Source organism: Anolis sagrei, chromosome 3, assembly GCF_037176765.1.
Source record: "Anolis sagrei isolate rAnoSag1 chromosome 3, rAnoSag1.mat, whole genome shotgun sequence".
Lineage (NCBI taxonomy): Eukaryota > Metazoa > Chordata > Lepidosauria > Squamata > Dactyloidae > Anolis > Anolis sagrei.
In genome coordinates, this window is record NC_090023.1 from 48,395,400 (window position 1) to 48,415,919 (window position 20,520).

General features: G+C 39.0%; 1 protein-coding gene across 1 annotated transcript; it reads left to right on the forward strand.

The window, feature by feature from the left end:
• Nucleotides 1-4,333: 4,333 nt before the first annotated feature.
• LOC132770039 (OX-2 membrane glycoprotein-like) lies at nucleotides 4,334-11,314 on the forward strand. Its single transcript, XM_060766926.2, has 5 exons — nucleotides 4,334-4,441; nucleotides 5,949-6,284; nucleotides 7,777-8,088; nucleotides 9,643-9,770; nucleotides 11,150-11,314. Exons 1-5 carry the CDS (start codon nucleotides 4,393-4,395, stop codon nucleotides 11,252-11,254), a joined length of 930 nt encoding a protein of 309 aa, XP_060622909.2. The 5' UTR covers nucleotides 4,334-4,392; the 3' UTR covers nucleotides 11,255-11,314.
• The last annotated feature ends 9,206 nt before the right edge of the window (nucleotides 11,315-20,520 follow it).

The window sequence follows — 20,520 nt, forward strand, 5'->3', positions numbered from 1 at the left end:
GAGCATTTATATTCTGACCTTCTCACCCCGCAGGGGACTCAGGATGGATCACAATGCACATATACATGGCAAACATTCAATGCCATTATAGACATATAACATATATAGACAGACAAAGAGGCAATTTAACATTCCAGCTTTCCAGCTTCATGAGGGTATGCTCGATTCCGACCATGGGGGAGCTGCTTCTTCACTGTCCACTTGTGACACCTAGTCCTTGATGGAGTACTTCCTCATTCTTACACATGCTGCTGAAAGGTTTTATGGTGTCATAAATTAGTTAAAATAGCCTCCCTAAATTTCCTACTTGACAAATGCAACTGTCTTTCAGACTGCATAGGTCAACAGCAAGCTAAACTATTAATGGTCAGGAGCTCACTCCAACCCGGGCTGGCTTCGAACTCATGTTCAGTAGTGATTTAATGCAGCTGGCTACTACCTATCTGTGCCACAGCCCGGTTCTAATTTCTCTTTTTCTTTCTTCCTTCTGTGCACATCTCTCTTCATCTATGAGGAACATTCTGAAAGTAAAACATTCTCAGATGGTATAATAACCATTTTATATTAACCAAGCAAATTATAATAGAACTGCCTTGTAAGGAATTTCCCTTCTTTACATTACAAGCAAGGGTATCACTAAAAGAAGAAGAAAGAAAGAAATGAATCATGTCACTTCTTGAAATGCAGTTTACAGGATCTTTGGTGTACAGTAATGGCCATATAAAGCCTTGGATTTGTTTTTAGTAAAGGAGGGGGAAATAAGAGCTGATATGTTTTGGACTTTTTGTGACATCATGAGATAGTAGCATCCATCATGGGCTTTATTTACTAATATGAATCATATTGTTTCTAGATAAATATTCCATCTTTCTGAGAACTAGTGCAAGAAACATGTACTGAATAACACAATAGTAAAACATGTCACTTGATCAGGTGTCTTTTTCATTCAGAAAACATTTGTTTCAGTGGACCAAAACCAATAAAACATCTTGTAAAAAAATTAAAACAACAATTTTCCTGGAACTACATTAATGGAAGCCCTACCAATATTTACATAATTCAGTTAAGGAGTCGTGACATACTGCTCTTATAAAGGCAATCTAAATCCTTGAGCCTTCCAGTACATCTGAGCAGGAAACTTTGGCAGGAAACTGGATGTTTCCTTTTTATAGTCCATATTGTAAATTCACAACATTTGGTTTCAGAGAAAGATAGATTAGTAGCTGGGATAAAATGAACACATTGTCTTTTGACTTCTTGTATTACACACAGAAAAACATTAAATTTTTCTGGGTGGTTTGAAAGAAAAAGAAAAAATTGAGCCCATTGCAAAACTTGGGAAAGGTTAATTTTTGAACACAGATCTCAGAATTCTCACTGGTCTTGCAGGCTGGAAAATTCTGTAAGTGGTTGTCTGTCTATATCTCTATCTATCTATCTATCTATCTATCTATCTATCTCACATCCTTTCCGTACCTTCTCTGCAACCTCTGTAGTTGGGAGGTCAGGTAGAACCAGTCTACTGAAAATGGAGTTTTCCCTTCATTTCACTGCACTGCTGCCATGGGCAGTCACTGGAAGTGTCCTTGCGTCATGTGATGGACTCTGTTTTGGCAGAAGCCCAGCAAAGCAGAACACTTCCCAGGGCTTTATGATGAGGTCGTAAGTGCATTCGTACTCCTTTGGTTGCACATTGACATGTTTTCAAGTGCTGATGAAGCCTTATTTCTGAATCCAACTCCAATTAGGCCTTCAAGTTCTTGGAAATGGCACCAACATTTTCACTTCCCAAGATGTGGGCAGATTTATATTGAAGAATTTATGCAGTTTGGCATCACTTTAATTGCCGTAGCTCAAGGCTATGAAACCACAAAAGTTGTAGATGTGCAAGGTATTTATTTTTCTCTGCCAAATAATAGTGGATTCTTCCTTAAACTACAACTCTCAGAATAGATAGCATTAAGCCATGAAAGTTAAAGTAATTTCAAACTGTGTTAATTCTACACTGTTAATATGTACAAGAGCAAAGGCTCAGGTTGATTACCTTAACAGGATGGGCCTCTGGGAAGTTACAAGGTACTGTTCACAAGACTGGCAATCCCCTTCCTCCTCCTGCTCATTCCTGAGAGAGGGGAAAGATTCCTCTTCCCAAAGAGAGTTTCTTATCAGTGCCAATCCTGGCAGAATTGCCCTGTCTGCCTCTCATATCTTTAGCTTTACTCTTCACCAGGCCCGTAGCCAGGATTTCGTTTCAGGGGGTGTGTGTGTGTGATTTTGGGGGGGGGGGGGGTTGGGGAGGCTGAGTTTCGGGGGGGGGGAGTCTGAGTGAAAAAGGGTCTAGCCTAGCAAACCTTTTGTATCATTACCCCAATACCCCCATGCATATGGGATATATTGAGTATGGTGATCAGATCATGATATGAATAAACATAACAGTTTAAATAATGAACCAGTAAGGCCTTTTCGCGAACCACCATGAGAATTTCAGGGGGGGCTGAAGCCCCTCGAGCCCCCCCCCCCTCCCCTGGCTACATGCCTGCTCTTCACTACGGGTTTTAAAGCAAAGCTACATTTCAGAGGAAGGCAGTGTTAAACCACATCTGAGTAGGCCTTGTTTAGGAGAGCCCTACAGAATTCTTGGGATTGCCATAAATTGACAGATAACACATAGACACATTACATATGAGCAAAGGGTTTAAAAGATATGTATGATAGATGAGAAGCCCAGTTACAAACTCTTTGAGAATCTTGCATAATCCCAACCCAATATGAGCTATTCCTTCCCTGTGCAACCTAAAGCCTAGTCAGATTATTATTTTTTACATATTTATTTTTATATATTGGTTTTCTTACAATAAGCAGAAGATATAAGCCTGCCTCTCTTCTTCCTGACATTCCCCTCATACAACCCCTCTGAACTAGGTCAGGCTGAGTGAAAATAAAGCTGACCTGAAAACCTTCTAACCATTAATTTATTATTATTATTTATTTATTTCTCACATTTCTAACCTGCCCTTCTCAACTCCCGAGGGGGGACTCAGGGCAGCTTACACTGGCAACAATTCGATGCCACAAGATAATACAAATGTAAACAAATATAATTTAAAACAATAAATAGAACACAAAGTTAAAAACATATTAAAAACATTGTCATCAATCCATATAGCCAATTCCAGTCTGATTTAACATTCAAAGTGCTGTCATGCTGTCATTAAGACTGCTAGCTCCCAAACGCCAACTGTGATTAGGATTTATGGGGCTCTAGATTGCATGCATGTAATTTGGTTTCCTTGTCTAATGTTACTTTTAAAGTTCGACTTTATGACCAAAAGGTAATGAGCACATTTCCAAAAGGGAAGTGACTTGTCATTTTTATCAGCACAGCACGCACTTCCTTTCTGCCAGACTCTTGGAGAAAATTTACTTTTCTCCCTACGAGCTCCCAGAATGTCCAATACTGGCTAGGATCATCATAGAAGTTATAGTCTAAAACGCTATTCTTTTCGAGCTCTAGTAGCAAAGAAATATTCAGACTGAACTTGAACCTCACTAAGACTGACGTTTTACCCACATCTATGGCAGGCATCCTCAGAGGTTGTGAGGTCTGTTGGAAGGTAGGCAAGTGAGGTTTATATATCTGTGGAACCTCATTAGCCTAGCTTCCAACAGACCTCATGACTTTTGATGATGCCTGCCATAGATGTAGGTAAAATGTCAGGAGAGAATGCTTCTGGAAAATGGCGATACAGCCTGGAAAACTCACAGCAACTCAGTGATTTCTGCCACAAAAGCCTTTGACAACACAATGTGTGTCCTGATCAATATGTTAGAACATTTAACTTTCTCCTGTTCATATCAAGATGTTGTAAAATTGATGAAAGTTTATGTAAAATTCTCCTTCCTACTAAAGTCCACCAATATTAAATTATAATGGGCTCAATTGTAATTGAAAATAGAATTAATTCAACTAAGCAAACAGGTAGAAAGCTTGTCTTGCTGTTTGACTAGTGATAGGACTTCCATTTAGATATTTTTAGATAGGTACACCTGTGTTACTTCCCCAAAAATACAGCAGCTATAATGCTCACTATGAAACTCAAAACACAAGCTGGCCAAATCAATGTTAAATATAAACCCACACACACCTCTTTGATTTGTAATTATAACGTATTTGTTTAAACTCTGGGGATTTTTAGCTGCTATAGATGGACCTCTTTTCGATGAGGTTTACATGAAAGTCAAAACCCCCTGGGAATGTCACATGACATTTAGGAAGTATTTGAGTTTTTCTTCCTCCCAAGTTCTCTCAAATGACACACTTCCTACCAACAAAGCTACATATCAAAAGCCAGAAACAAATGTCATTAGCGTGTAAGGTCCCAAAGAAACAAGATGTTCTTCACATCCTTTTTTGTCTGCATCTACTGGACTGATGTGATAGGTGAGTAATTCACTTGCTAAGCAGCTGGTTCCTTAGATAGAATATTAGTTTTATGGACAAAGCCACCATAAAGATGCTGCCAAAAAGGATTCTAGTTGTGGGATGATTCTATGGCACAAGTTTATGTCAAGAGAAAATGACATTTTCCTTTCTTGATGGAATTGTGTTAAATGTTGCAGATTGAACAATTTAGGGAGTGTAGGGTAGCAGTATAGTAGCATCAAATTCTTACGTAGCTCTGACCTGATTGGATTTAGAATCATAGAACTGGAAGAGACCACAAGAGCCATCAGTTCAACCCCCACAACTGATAAAAGGTTTTGCTACTGCTGAGATGCAGTGTAAAAACAGATCACTGAAGCAACCGCAGTGAAGGAAAAAGTGGAATATATACCTGGACTAAGAATTGTGGAACAAAATTTTTTGATTTATATTTTCATGTACAATTACCAAACCCTGTACTTGTGAACTGATATACTAGGAAATAGAAATGCAGTGGAAGTAAAATTATAGTCAATTATATCATGAAAATTGTTAATATATGAATAGTAAATAAAATGGTAAAATGTGTATATTAGACAAAATTGCAAACAAACATGAGTATCATTCGAAGAATTCTTCATTGAAATACAAACACATTTTCACATGTTCTCTTTTTTAAATACGACAAACCAAACTTAAGAAGGAGGAAAAGTTTAAATCTTGTGATGAACACCAGGTTAAGACTGGAAAATGGATCTGTGTGGTTTTAATAATTTCTTTTTAATGTATTGATATTATGATTTCTTTAACTTTTATGGTTTTAAGGTATATGCTTATTGTATTTATATGTATGTGTGGCATTGATTTGTTGCCACTTTGGAAGCTGTTCTGAACCCCCTTTTCGGGTAAGAGAGGGTGGAGTAAAAATATCATAAATAAATAAATAAATAAATAAATAAAATGGTGAAATTATAGAAGCTTGACGATCATATTTGGGATATATTCAGTATTCTCAAGAGGAATAAGATATCTATCTCTCACTTCTCTAACCTCCAAGAATCCCCACAATTAATTATACAGGGAAAATGTTTCTAAATCTGATTGTTCTTTCAAGGCAGACCTGAGAAAGATTACTATTTTTTTCCTCTCTAGATAATTGTTATATCATAGAATCTTATTACAGTTGATAAAAATGGCTGGAATTCTGTTGGCTGTTCCTACCAAAGGCAAGTCATTGAACCAATTGTTGAATTGCAAGTCAACATAGGCCCCTTCTACACAGCTGTATAAAATCCAGATTATCTTCTTTGAACTGGATTATATGGCAGTGTAGACCCAGATAATTCAAAGCAGATAATGTGGAGTACCTGCATTGATATTCTAGATTATAAGGTGTAGATTGTAAGGTGTAGAAGGGCCCCTATAGGCACATCTTGTTGATTCAAAGTCTCTAATATTGTCAGGACTAAAAGTAGAATTTATTTCTTTTATATTAGGCATTTAGCATCATGAATGTCTTTTGCAGGTGCAGCACAAGTAATTCACAAGCCTGTACAAACAGTTACAGTTGGAACCAATGTGACTTTAGGTTGCCAGTTGGCTGGAAAGCATGACATTGTTCAGGTCACCTGGCAGAAGGAGCATGAAAAAACCAAAACCAACATAGCTACATACAGTGAATCTCATGGCTCTAGGGTGCTGGGGAAATATCAAAGTAATGTGCAACTTTTCCAACGTGGCATGACCATTTCTGCCATCACCTTCTATACGGCTGCTTTGACTGATGAAGGCTGTTATGACTGTATCTTCAACACATTCCCCTTGGGAGCCATCTCAGCCAAGACATGTCTCAGGGTTTATGGTAAGTTATATTATTTTTTCTTAAATAATTTTTATTAAACATTTACTGGGGAAGTGGGGAGTTGGAGGACAAGGAAAGGAAAAGGACAAATTTGGGGACAATAGATTAATTATTAGTTAGTTGCATCTTTACAAATGCCTAGTATGTCTTGAGAAAACAAAGAGGGTGAGGGTTGCTGAGGCATGGGGAGTTCTTTTACAAAATTATCATTGTTACAACTAAGTCTTCATCTTTATTTCTTCAGCACATATTTAATAAATTATTGGGATTCTAACAATTTTAAATCCATTGGCTGTATCTTCTTACGTCTTCTCACATTGTCTCCTTGATATATTATTTTCCGGTTGTTCTTCATTGGAAATTAAACTTAATATATTATTTTCCAGTTGTTCTTGATATATTATTTTCCGGTTGTTCTTCAATGGAAATTAAACTTAATTTTTCATAACAGATTATTTCACATTCAATCTTTTCTTAAATTATGTATTGATGTTTACCAAGAAAGTTCTCCAATTTTAATTTAGATTGTTAGTAGATTGGTGTTTATATAATTTTATCATTATCATGCCCTCTCAAATAGGGAAAAACTGAGCATGAATCCATAGCCTGGAATACTAAGGCCCCTTCCACACAGTTGGATAAAATCCACATGGAACTGAATTATAAAGCAGTGTGGATTCAGATAATCCAGTTTAAACCAGATAATGTGGATTGTCTACCTTGATATTCTGGATATATGACAGTGTAGAAGGGCCCTTCGTATCACCACCCTTCCCTTTAACTGCACAGAAAGCACCTGGTATGGACAGTACAGGGCTTGAAAAGTTACTTTGTCATTTCTTTAAACTAAAAAATAAAAATAAAATACAGTTATGTTTACAAATCTCACCAGCACCAATTAGTTTTTGTCATACTTACAGTTTTAAAAAGTAACATTTTATTTTCAGCATTTTCCAAAAGTAAAATAGTAACTAGGCATTTGATGTTTGCCTTTGTGTTTGTGTATGCTGCGATCAGCCCTGAGGCTTCTTGGGGAGAGAAAGCGAAATACAAATAAAATATTATTATTACTTCACTTATTTTTGTTAAAATAATTGCTGGCAGTACAGTGGCATGAAAGGAAAAAGAAAGGCATGGAAGTCAACTAAAACAATGGCCTTCACCCCTAAATTTGCCTGATGTCTTGCTGTGTGGTGTAAACCCGCATCTCACTAGCAATGTTGAACTAAAGGCCCTTCAACACTGCCATATAATCCAGAATAACAAGACAGATCATCCTCATTATTTGCTTTGAACCGGATTATCTGAGTTGATGCTGCCAGATAATCCAGTTCAAAACAGATTATCTGGATATTATACTGCTGTTTTGAAGGGGCCTGAGAAAGCTAGGTACCACATTTGGTCCAACTAGTAAGCATCAGAAAGCAATCGCATTTTGCTTACTCCTGGGGACAAAAGTCTAAATATTTTTTCATTCTTTTTTGTTTCAAAGCTCTCACAGAACCTAGAGTGAGTGTGAAGCATGTTATTGATCCAGACAATGCTGGAGAAAGGGTACTGGAAATCAGTTGCTCAGCAACAGGAAAGCCAGAGCCAGTGATCACCTGGAAGGCCAACAAACATCTCCGGATCAAGCCAAAGCAATACGTCACCCAGCACTTCAACAAGACTGTGACTGTGGTCAGCAATTTCACTCACCTATCCTCTCAAGTTTTCCGTGATAACCCGATAATCTGTGTTATTCATCATCCATCTTTAAACACTACAGAAGAGTTGGCTGTACCTGTGACTGTCATGGAAGAAAGTAAGTTTGGACAAGATTTTTTGATGTCATTTGTTTCAGAGCCACATTTCTTGCGCATACTTGTGTTTCATTGTGGCATTCTGTGGTTAACATTGCAGGAAAAAAAATGGACCAAAGTATTGACAACCTCATATTTGAGGATACCTGTTGCACTATAGTATTTCTTTTATTCTTCAATATTTCCCATGCCATAATGTATCCAAACTGCATTACCATTTTGCCAATTTGAACTAGAATAGGAAATAAACCAAAGCATGGTGTGGTGGATTCTCTCTCCAGTGTGGCCCCTGCTTTTCCAAATCCTTGGGCTCCTTACATCTGTGCCCCTGCTTGTAATACATATATTGTCTGAGAACCTTAAACAGATCTTAAGAATTCCACAATGGAGAAGCATTTAGCTATGCCCCCCTACCAGAAGCAGACTGAGGACATCTCCACTGAGATCTACTGTGGTCCTTCAGAGGTCTGAGCAAATGACAATATGCATCTGGCTATAGAAACATCTGTGATCTAGTCCCTTTCCCATCAGTTAACAAAATGGCTAGGGATGCTAACAGAGGACCATTTTGAACCCTGGTAGAGATCTTTGGATAAGCCCCATGAGGAGCAGCTTAAGGAGCTGGGCATGTTTAGCCTGAAGAAGAGAAGGCTGAGAGGAGATATGATAGCCATGTATAAATATGTGAGAGGAAGCCACAGGGAGGAGGGAGCAAGCTTGTTTTCTGCTTCCTTGGAGACTAGGACGCGGAACAATGGCTTCAAACTACAAGAGAGGAGATTCCATCTGAACATGAGGAAGAACTTCCTGACTGTGAGAGCCAGTCAGCAGTGGAACTCTCTGCCCCGGAGTGTGGTGGATGCTCCTTCTTTGGAAGCTATTAAACAGAGGCTGGATGGCCATCTGTCAGGGGTGATTTGAATGCAATATTCCTGCTTCTTGGCAGGGGGTTGGACTGGATTGCCCATGAGGTCTCTTCCAACTCTTTGATTCTATGATTCTATGATTCTTTCACAATAACAGTGATGAGGAACATACATGTATATCCCTGGAACATGACTCCATAGTTCCTAGGCACAAGTACAAGGCCAAACTTGTCTGCACAGATGGCCACACCACATTTATAACCCAGGAATGGAACTTATACAATGATTCGCATATTTGCATCTTTTAAAAAAACGCTGAAATTTCCAGATGTCCTGCAGTGGCCATCTTGGGGGCTGCAAAATCTCAGGACAAAGCAGCAAGTGTGGATGATGGAGGCAGAAATCTCAGGACCAACAGGTCTGAATGTGGACCTCTTCTGAGGTCCCAGGTTTTTCTTTTTTCTTTTTTTTTTTTTGCCTCTGACGAAAACCTGCAATTTGGTGCTGTCTGGAAGTGCCCATAGTCCTCTCCAATGAAGTACAGCACAAAAGTTTTATAGGAAATCATTCTTAAGCCCTCAGTGAACAACATATGTCAGAATCATGAATTTTAACCATTCTAAATGCTTTCCATTCCTCTTTCAAAATTGCTTTAATAGCCATGCTAATTTGTTACTTTCCCTTTTCCAGTTCCAACCAACAATCCAGGAACTGACATCACACTTACTATCTGCATTTTGGTTTCTCTGGTTCTCCTATTTTTCGTATTCTGCTGCTGCTGCTGGAAACTACTGCGGACAGAAAAAACACAATGTTGGGTAAGTCTTCCAAGAAACAAAACCACTTTGTTTTAACTTTACAAACTAAAAATTATAAATGAACAGAAATCAGGAAATAGGTATCTGTGGCATAGGGTTTCTGTGGCACCACCTAAATCCTGCCAGGTTCTGAATAATTGAGGCAGAAATTGGGGAAAGTCTACCCTTTTATGTGCTTTCTTTTGAAATTTAGGCTGCATTTACACCATAGAATTAATGCATTTTGACATTATTTTAATCACTGTGTCTTGATAATATGGAAGACTGGGAATTGTAGTTTTACAAGTTCTTTAGCCTTTTCTGTGAAAGAGTGCTGATGTCTCACCAAACTACAGTTAAAGTAGTATCAAACTGCATTAATTCTATGATCTACATCAGGCATGGGCAAACTTTGCCCCCCCCCCCAGGTGTTTTGGACTTCAACGCCCACAATTCCTACCAACCGGTAGTCAGTTAGGAACTGTGGGAGTTGAAGTTCAAAACACCTGGAGGGCGGAAGTTTGCCCATGCTTGATGTAGATGCATCCTTAAATGGATGTAGCAACAATAAAAACATTTTAGTTACTAAGTTTGGTTTAAAATCACATAAATTTTAACCCAGTGAATGGTCTGATGCTTTCTTTTCATGGTGCTGTGAATCCTGGGATGTGAAGTTTGTTGAGGTACCAGTGCTCTTTTGGAGATAAGGCTAAAGACCACATAAAACAACAGCTCCCATGATTCCATTGCATTGAGTCATACAATTTTAAAGTGGAGTCAAACTGTATTAATTCTACAGTGTAGATGCACTGGAGAGAAATCACTTAGCTTGTGAGATACTCTACTTTCTGTCACATTCCCAACAATTCAGGGAAGCTGAAAGATTGAAAAGCTATGCAATTAACCTTGGCCTGTGATATTATCCAGATTATCAAATCAGATAATCCACATTATCTGCTTTGAACTTGATTATATGAGCCTACACTGTAGGCTCATATAATCCAGTTTAAAGCAGATAATCTGGATTTTATATGGCAGTGTAGAAGGAGTTCTTGGAGGCTGCATGTCACTTCATGGTCACACTTTCTCTTACTCCTGGCCTAAATAAGGAAATAATTGATTCCTGTGTTCTAATAAAACATAATTTATGAAACAAAATTTTATAATATTGCAAAATCCTGCAAAAAATTAGAACAAGAGTCAAACTAAATAGTCTTGATTTACATAGCCTGTAGAAGTTATCCTGCTTGTAATGGATATGAAACAGCGTAATAAGCATGAACAAATGTTTCCCGGGTAAGATTGCTGTAGAAAACAAATATGCATGTAACTGTCAGCCTTCTACAATAGTCCTTTCCCTCTGTAATTTCAGTAATAATCTGTTTGTCTTTTTATGTCAGGCTTTTCCAGCATGTCCTGGAACAGTACTGAATGGAAAATATATTTATACTCTGCAAGAAGTCCCAGTGAAATCTCATCCTGAAGGAAAGCATCCTGACAGATGAAGACTCTTTGGACAAAAAACATCTTTTAGGGTTTTGAAAAATAAGCCCTCTTAATATTTATATAGAAAAAAAATGTATTCAGCTGCTTCTCTTGATACAAAATTTACTGAATCAACAGCTTAGCTAAATTGTATAATATTGTTGAATAACTGTTATTTATTTGAAAATGTTTGTACACATTAGGATTTTTTAAAAAAAATATTGTATTTATTCTTTACATAATCTGTGTATTGTAAACTCATGTATTTTTGCTTGCCCATGCTGTGGTTGAATAGGGCAGAACACCCTTCCCCCTTTTCCCCTTTAGTTCTTTATTCCAGGTGGAATCTCTTAGGCATACACTGAAAGCATGTTTATGTATAAGGGCCCTTTCTTTCCTGTGGAAGTCCCTTTCCATATTTCAAATACAGGCAGTCCCCAAATTACAAACAAGATATATTATACAGATTTGTTCTTAAGTTGAACAGATACATTTTTAAGTTTATCTCCAGCCATATATATATATATATATAGAGAGAGAGAGAGAGAGAGAGAGAGAGAGAGAGGGAGGGAGGGAGGGAGGGAGAGGTATATGTCTTGGTGTATGGCCATGTCCTAGAAGCATTCTGTCCTGACGTTTCACCTGCATCTATGGGAGGCATCCTCAGAAGTTTGAAGTCTGAGGATGTCTGCCATAGATGCAGGTGAAATGTCAGGAGAGAATACTTCTAGAACATGACCATACAGCCCAAAAACAGCCCAGTGATTCCAGTTATGAAACCCTTCAACAACATATATTTAAGCTTTGGATTGCAAGTTGGATGTTTGTAACTCGGGGACTGCTTGAACTTCTGTGGGGGATTTTTACCCTGAAAGTAGAACTGGGGTCATCAGTGTAGAGTACAGTACTGAACTGTCCTAGAGTTGTCAGACTGAAAACTGGAGTGAGCTCATTTACTTTGAATGGTTATTTTACACAACCTATAATTACACAAGCTTGATCAAGCTTTTTGGTGACTGTATTCTTTTACATCCACAAATAGCCATAGGTGGCAGTTTGCATAAATCTAAGGGAATAGGCATATCGAATCAACGGAACTGGGAAGTTAACACTTATTTAAGATTCCTTGATTAAATTGGCCAGTTCTACTTGGGATAGATTGGATTTAGATCTAGACTCCTAATCTGTGTACTTTAGCTTTCTATAATGTATTTGCTGACACCTCATAGTAAAGTTTGCATAATTTGCTCCTATAGTTAAAGAGTGCATGATAACTGATGTGAAGTGGTGGTTTGAGCATTCAACTGCTACTCTGGAAACCAAGGTTCGAATCCCTACTGAGGCACTTTGGGAGGTTTCACTCTTTTAGCCTCAGAGGAAAGCAAATGCAAATCTCTAAACAAGAAAACCCTGTAGTACAGTTCTCAACCTGGGGTCCCCAGATGTTTTTGGCCTTCAACTCCCAGAAATCCTAACAGCTGCTAAACTGGCTGGGATTTCTGGGAATTGTAGGCCAAAAACATCTGGGGACTCCAGGTTGAGAACCACTGCTGTAGTTGGTCTTGCTGTAATCATAGGTCAGAATTTAATTTGAAGGCATACAACAACAGTAAAGAGTAGATAAGACTAGTTAATCCGAGCAGAAAGAGGAAAAAAGAGTAAAGTAATTAGTGGACAATGAGTATCCAGATATAACATAACAGACTAAGATTTCCTGCTGACAAATAGGCAATTAATGAGATCTGAGAGGAAAAAAAGAATAGGAAAAATTGTGATGCTGTTAAATGTATACTTTTGAAGTATACAAATGGTATGATGTGGATGGTGCTGAAGGAAATAGATTCCTTCAAAGCCTTGCATTGCTCCTTTTACCTAAGCACCGGGATTGTGGCGCAGCTGGCTGAGAGTCAGCTGCATTAAGATCACTCTAACCAAAAGGTCATGAGTTCGAAGCCAGCCCGGGTTGGAGTGGGTTTCCAACCAACTGTGTAGCCTGTTGTCGACCTTTGCAACCCGAAAGACAGTTGCATCTGTCAAGTAGGAAAATTAGGTACCACCTTAGTGTGGGGAGGCTAAATTAACTAATTTATGAGGCCATAAAAAAGACTCTAGCAACCACTCCAGCAAAAAGCATGCGGGGAATGCGGAAGTACTTCATCAGTGTCGCAGATGGACGATAAAAGCGACAGCTCCCCTGGCGGCCAGAAAAAGTTAAATAGCCTATGTCTATGTCTGTATATGTTGTATGTCAAAAATTGGCATTGAATGTTTGCCATATATGTGTACACTGTAATCCACCCTGAGTCCCCTGCGGGGTGAGAAGGGCGGAATATAAAAGCTGTAAATAATAGGGCTGGGCGGTTTCGTTCGTTAATTTCGTAATTCGTTATTGATTCGTATTTAAATTAGCTTACGATCCGATATTGAGCCATGCAGGAGCAACTAAAAATTGAAACGAATTTTTCAATTTATTTCGTAATTGTTTTGTAATTGGTTCGAAATCGTTTCGAAATCATTTTGAAATTGTTTCGAAATTGTTTCGTTATTATTTCCGTATGTCTGGTGCAAGTTTTATAGTTGTTGTTTGTTTTATCAGTGATAAAAAAATAAATTATCACACCAACAGTCAACAACAGAGGGAGAGGGAAGCTTCAGAAGTTCCCCCTGTCCCATTTGGAGTTTTTTTTAGCGTATTGAGCAATCGCGTCCGCCATTAACGAATCAATTCAAAATTTACAAAATTTCGTAAATAACGAAATATTTTTAAAGAAAAATTCGGAATTCTTTAAAAAAACGAAACGCAATGGACCCCCTAAAAACGAAACGAGTTTAGAAACAAATTTTTCCGTTGTTACCCAGGCCTAGTAAATAAATAATTAATTAAATAAATATAAATAATGTATTCCCATTTAAGTGCAGTTACTACTAACAAATATTCCACATCGAGTTAATTACACCACAGTTTTCATTACATTGTTCTTTCATTTTTGTTAGCTAACAAAACTTCAAGATCATTTGCTGCCATCTAGTGTTTTTCTGACTACAATACACATGTAAACTACTGGCTAATGATCTGTTCAATAGGCTTGTGCATAGATTTGGGTGGTTGGTTCCCTTCGGCCAATCTGGCTTGTTCGGATTGGCCAGATGGCCATAACAATAAGGGCTCATCTGTCACATTGTCAAGTTTAATGTTCAAGTTTAATAAAGAATGTTGCACTGTGTAGCTTGCAGTTTATATCGATGAATGTTTACTACACCTTCGTAGTAAACAAACAGAATGAAATTGTAGTGAAATTTTAAACAGTAAAACTATCACTTGTAGGTCTTAAACTGTGAAATACACTGAACTTCTGAAAAAGAAACCCATGACTGATCTCTCAGGGCCCTTCCACACTGCCCCTATATCCCAAGATCTGATATCAGATGATCTTCTTATCCCAGATTATCTGGAAGTAGAGATTTATTTAATCCAGTTTAAAGCAGAAAATATGGGATCAAATCCTGGGATATAGTGCAGTGTAAAAGGGGGCTCAATTTTCTAAACAAAATTATAGAATTGTAGAACTATAAAGAAACTCACAAATCATTGGTCATGCTTCTTGCAGGAAATACACAGCTAATGCAAATCAATTGATTTATGCACAGATTTTTGTCAAATGTTTTTTAAAGTTTCTATATAAAATGGTACAAATGCTACAACCACAAAAAAGAAGAAGATGAACATGGGAAAAATATCTTTGACTAATCTTGGGAAGGACATTTGCAAACAACCCTGATACTAATGTCAAATAAACTCAGTTCTTTACTTGATGAATTGCAGTTGAATATTGTAAAGCCTTTGAAATTCTGTCAATAAAGGTATTTTCAAAATAACAAAACAATGGGTTGTTGTAGGTTTTTCGGGCTATATGGCCATGTTCTAGAAGCATTTTCTCCGGATGTTTTGCCTGCATCTATGGCAAGCATCCTCAGAGGTTGTGCGGTCATCTATTTTGTCCCAGTCCTGGGAATTCATCTTCTGGCTGATGTTGATATAAAGTGCAACAGTTTCTAATACACACACACATTTGCAGAAATGAATTTTCTCAGCCTACACACCAACTCTCCTCAGCAGCAGCTACACCTCGTTGCCCCCCCCCCCCTCCAACAGCCAGCAAGGAGGAGGTGGAAAGAAGGCCAGGAGACTTCAGCTTCTCCAGAGTGGAAGGTACAGCCTACACACCAACTCTCCTTGGCAGCAGCTACACTTCGCTGCCCACTTCCTCCAACAGCCAGCAAGGAGGAGGTGAAAAAGAGGCCAGGAGACTTCAGCTCCTCCAGAGTGGAAGGTGCAGCCTACACACCAACTCTCCTCGACAGCAGCTACACTTCGCTGTCCCCTCCCTCCAACAGCTACCAAGGAGGAGGTGAAAAGGAGGCCAGGATTCATTCTTCCAGAGTGGAAGGTGCAGCCTACACACCAACTCTCCTCAGGGTTAGCTGCACTTCACTGCCCTTCCCTGTCCTCAGTCTACTGGCAAGTGATTGCTCATACCTGACTTATGGCACCACAACTGATAAAATCTATGTCCCTCTGCACTTTTACAAAACTGATCAGTAGCCTACTACCATCATCAGATAAGACGCTCCCTCCACCCACCCCAAGGACCTCATGTCACATTCACCATGCCCCAAGAATGCCCAGGACTTTTTTTACCTTCCTCATTTTGTATTTAATCTGTACCTAAATAACTTTGTGTCTGTTGGGAGTTTCGGGGTACGGTGTCATCTGTATGCAGATGATGTCCAACTCTGTCACTCCTTCCCACCTGCTACTAAGGAGGCTTTTCAAGTCCTGAACCGGTGCTTGGCCGCTGTAACGGACTGGATGAGGGCGAACAAATTGAAACTAAATCCAGACAAGACAGAGGTACTCCTGGTCAGTTGTAAGGCCGAACAGGGCATAGGGTTACAGCCTGTGCTTGATGGGGTTACACTCCCCCTGAAGGTGCAGGTTCACAGCTGAGCCTGGAATCCCAGGTCTTTGTGGTGGCTGGGAGAGCTTTTGCACAATTAAAGCTTGTGCGCCAGCTGCACCCGTAACCATGATGGTCCACGCTCTGGTTACATCCCATATTGACTACTGAAATGCTCTCTACGTGGGGTTGCCTCTGAAGACTGCCCGGAAGCTGCAATTAGTCCAACGTTCGGCAGCCAGTTTACTAACGGGAGCGGGGTACAGGGAATGCACAACTCCTTTGTTGCACCATCTCCTCTTGCTGCCGATAAGCTTCTGAGCACAATTCAAAGTGCTGGTTTTAACCTACAAAACCCTATATGGTTCTGGTCTGGTTTACCTGTCCAAATGTATTCTCCCCTATGAACCATCAAGACAAGATCTTCGGGTGGGGCCCTACTCTCAGTCCCGCCACTTTCACAATTGTGTCTGGCAGGAATGAGAGACAGGGTCTTTTCTGTGGTGGCCCCTTGGCTATGAAACTCTCTCCTGATTCAGATCAGATCTGCCCCCTCCCTCCTGTCCTTCAGGAGGCTGGTGAAATCCTGGCTATGGAAGGAAGCATTCCCCGAGTAATGGTTGAAACCGGCTACAGAACAAAGTTATCGACCACACATACGGACTGAGTTGGATATGATTTTATCTTGGTGATTTGGCTTATTTGTAATTTTAATCTATATATATTTTAACTTGTTATTATAAGATGTTTTTAGCTTGTACTATTAGCATTGAATCCTTGCTGTAAGCTGGTCTGAGTCCCTCTACAGGAGTTGAGAAGATCGGGATAGAAAAGTTTTAAATAAATGAATAAATAAATGTGGGGGGAGCAGGAAGGGTATAAAAAGAAATGCTGAAATGCTATAGAGAGTTGGGGAGGGAGGGAGAGAAGGGAAGGGGTCTATATTGTTAATTGCAGCAATAATAGGTTTCATGCTTATGTCTATGTTTGATGTTTTTATAGTTTTAACAGTTTTTATCTACAGCTATATGTTACTGATTTAGACATGCGATTTTTATATGTGAGGCATTGAATTTGCCATTTATTATGTTGTAAACCACTCTGAGTCCCCCCAGGGGTGAGAAAAGCGGTATAGAAATGTAGTTAATAAATAATAATAATAATAATAATAATAATAAATGAAATCATAACATGATTCTTCTGCGTGTTCTTTTTCTCAGGGGGGATGTCAGAAGCATTGGGACAGTTTTTGCCAAACGAGAATGCAAATATTAACTTCTTATCACAACCACAACTTTTTAAAATTCATTGAGTAGCTTCCATATTTAGCAGTGTGCAAGTTGGCTTGAGAAAGTAGAATTTCCTGCCTGCTCTTCTTTATTAGCAGACCCTTCAGCCCACTGACAGAGTAAATAGAGCACCCCATTGAAGTTCAGTTTTTGGAAAAGAGCTAAAAGTGGAAACCCTGAAAACTAGACAGAATTATGAATTATCCCACGTGTCTCTACAAGTCAAATACAAAATATGATCATTGCATTGAAATTTTCCCTGCTTTTTCTAGGTTTATAAAGTTTATAAACAGGGATTCTGAGCCAAAGCAAATATGGCAAATGCAGGGCTGTTTTCCACCATTACAATATATCTCACCGCATTTAGTGGCGTGGGGGGCGGGGATCAACTGAAAATGCTTTGAGGCAACTGGAAGTCAACTTCAGCTTTATACTTTTGATTCTGGAGGCTGATTTGATGTTGGATTTGAGGAAGATCAGAAAGGTTACCTTGTTTAAAGGGAAGTGTTCAGAGTTTTAACTACAGGAGAAGTAAAACAAGGACAATGCCCTAATAAGAACGCTACCCTCCAAACAGGATGTTCTTTTAATTCTCCATTTTTTATCACTGCAGTAACTTAAAATGTCAACTGAATATGTAAAAATATATTTAGGCATTCAAAGAAAGGAACCCACCAAATTTCCCTTTGGTGAGAGGGGCAGGTTATAAATACATTTTTGTGTGTTTTGTGTGTTTATTGTATTTTATTTTACAGGCACATTGTGCCATATGTAAGTCACCCCGTGTTCCTTCAGGGAGATGGAAGCAGGGTACAAAGAATAAAGATGATAATGATTAATGTGACACAGCAAGTATAAGCATTTGAAATGCAAAAGGCGTTCAGTGTGAAGGATTTTCAAGAAAAGATGTGAAGTTTTAGCTCTGCCTTTTCCTCTCTTCTGCTTTAGTTTCTCCTGTTTATAGGTTTTCCCAATGGTCTAGATACCTTCCTTTGTATTAGTTTTTGGGTGGAGCATTCAAACCCTCCAGTTGCCAGCCTTAGTTGATTTATTCCATTTGCCTGTATAGAGCTCTCTTGCTGGACTCCTCCTTCTTTCTGCAGCAGAGTTACAGTGAACAGAGGCTTGGGCATTGTTTGGTAATCCTAGGCTGAAGCAATCCAAAACAGGCATCCTTAGCACCTGCATTCAGCAGTATTCTTATACCATCACACATACCACACATCACACATACCAGAGACAACAGAAGCTTTTGACCAGCTTAAGCCTCACAAGAAAAAAGATTGAGACAGCTTATAAGCAATAGTCTGTAAACCGTTGCTTTGCACCAGAGGCAGAAGACTCCAGAGAGATGACTGCAGCTAGCAAAACCTCCTTTTGTAATGTACTGTTTTAAGTTACCTTATAATAGTCCCAGGTGGAGTTAACCCCTTTATTCATCGTGTTTTAAGTAAACTCATTTTGGTTATCTTTTCACCTTGCCTAAAGTGCATTTGTGTATTAAGGGTCTCAATCTTAACAAATGGTATACAGATAGCCCTCGAGTAAAGCGATATACTATAGTTTTCCCAAAGACTTGGGCATGCCATCACAAAAGAATCCCTAGAAAAGGAAAATTCTTATGGAGGGACAATGCCTTCATTTTGTCTCCTTGTATTTAAAACACTACAACAGCTGCTCCGGGGAGAGATTGGCTACTTTCTATTTTTTAAAAAATTGAGATCCGGGTGTTTGTTGGGTTTTTTTGGGGAGGGGGGGGGCAATCATGAAACAAATGTTTTCAGGACACATTTTCCCTAACCTGACTTTTAGGGCCCTTCCACACAGCCCTATATCCCAGAATATCTGCTTTGAACTGGGTCCACTCTCAGATAATGTGAGGTTTTCTGCCTTGATCTTCTGGGATATAGGGCTGTGTGGAAGGGCCCTGAGTACCAGATATTCAAGAATCTTATGCTATAATTTTAATATTCTTAAATTTCTGGTTTTCGGAAATAGCTCAGCTCCATACTCAGCTTCCTCTATGTTTACTATCAGTTGGGTGTTGTTGTTTGCCTTCAAGTTACTTCTGACTTATGACCCTAAGGCTAACTTATTATGAGGTTTTCTGCAGCTGAAAGTATGTTGCTTGTCTGATTTCCATGGCTGAATGGGAAATCAAATACTGGGCTACATCTACACTAACCATTAAATCCAGGATGAAACCAGCATAGAAGGGAGCAGTCTCAGTGCCCTTCCACACAGCTATATAACCCAGAATATCAAGGTGGAAAATCCCACAATATCTGCTTTGAACTGGGTTATCTGAGTCCACACTGTCATATATTCCAGTTCAAAGCAGATAATATGGGATACTATTCAGCTGTGTGGAAGGGGCCACACTGTGTTGATGATTACATTGCAAGTCCTGGAACCAGTTCAGGAACCAGATGGTGCAGCTTTTCACACTACAGAGGCCTGGCTCAAACCAGTTCAAGATCTGCAGTATCTGTGACTTGAAAGCCACGGAGAATGCATTCTTTTTCGAATCTGGGCTGAGCATGTGAAGCTCAGTAGAGTCCTTCAGATGTCTACACAGAGATTTGTATTCTGTGAAAATGTTTTTACCATGTGATGGGATTTACACTGGTATGTGCTGATGTGCGCTAAGGGCTCTCTTTTGGAGTATTCTCCCAATTTTGCTTATCCTGATTTCAAGGGGTTAACATGTGCTTACAATGCATGCTTGTGACATATGTTATGCAAACGCTGCACTTTCAAGCTACATTAAATGGTGAGTGTAGATGTGCTCCTGGTTTCCAGAGTTGCAGCCCCGTGCTTAAACCATTACATCTTGCTAGATTTCACAATACCAATTACATCAGTTTTAATAGCACACTGCGTCACAAGAACAATACTGGTAAAGTATCCACATTTTATTGAAAACATTTTTCCTTTTACAGATGGAGTCTTATTTCATACATCTGGACCTAGACCTATTATTTTTAATATTCTTTTTACAAATATCCTTAATAATTGTAGTCCCTCCATGGGCAGAAT

What these genes read in the sequence shown, in the direction of transcription:
- LOC132770039 (XM_060766926.2), top strand. Translation starts at nt 4,393, where the DNA reads ATGTTCTTCACATCCTTTTTTGTCTGCATCTACTGGACTGATGTGATA. An exon ending in CTACTGGACTGATGTGATAG is followed by an intron (nt 4,442 to 5,948) that starts GTGAGTAATTCA and finishes TGTCTTTTGCAG; the next exon opens with GTGCAGCACAAGTAATTCAC. An exon ending in CAGAAAAAACACAATGTTGG is followed by an intron (nt 9,771 to 11,149) that starts GTAAGTCTTCCA and finishes TTTTTATGTCAG; the next exon opens with GCTTTTCCAGCATGTCCTGG.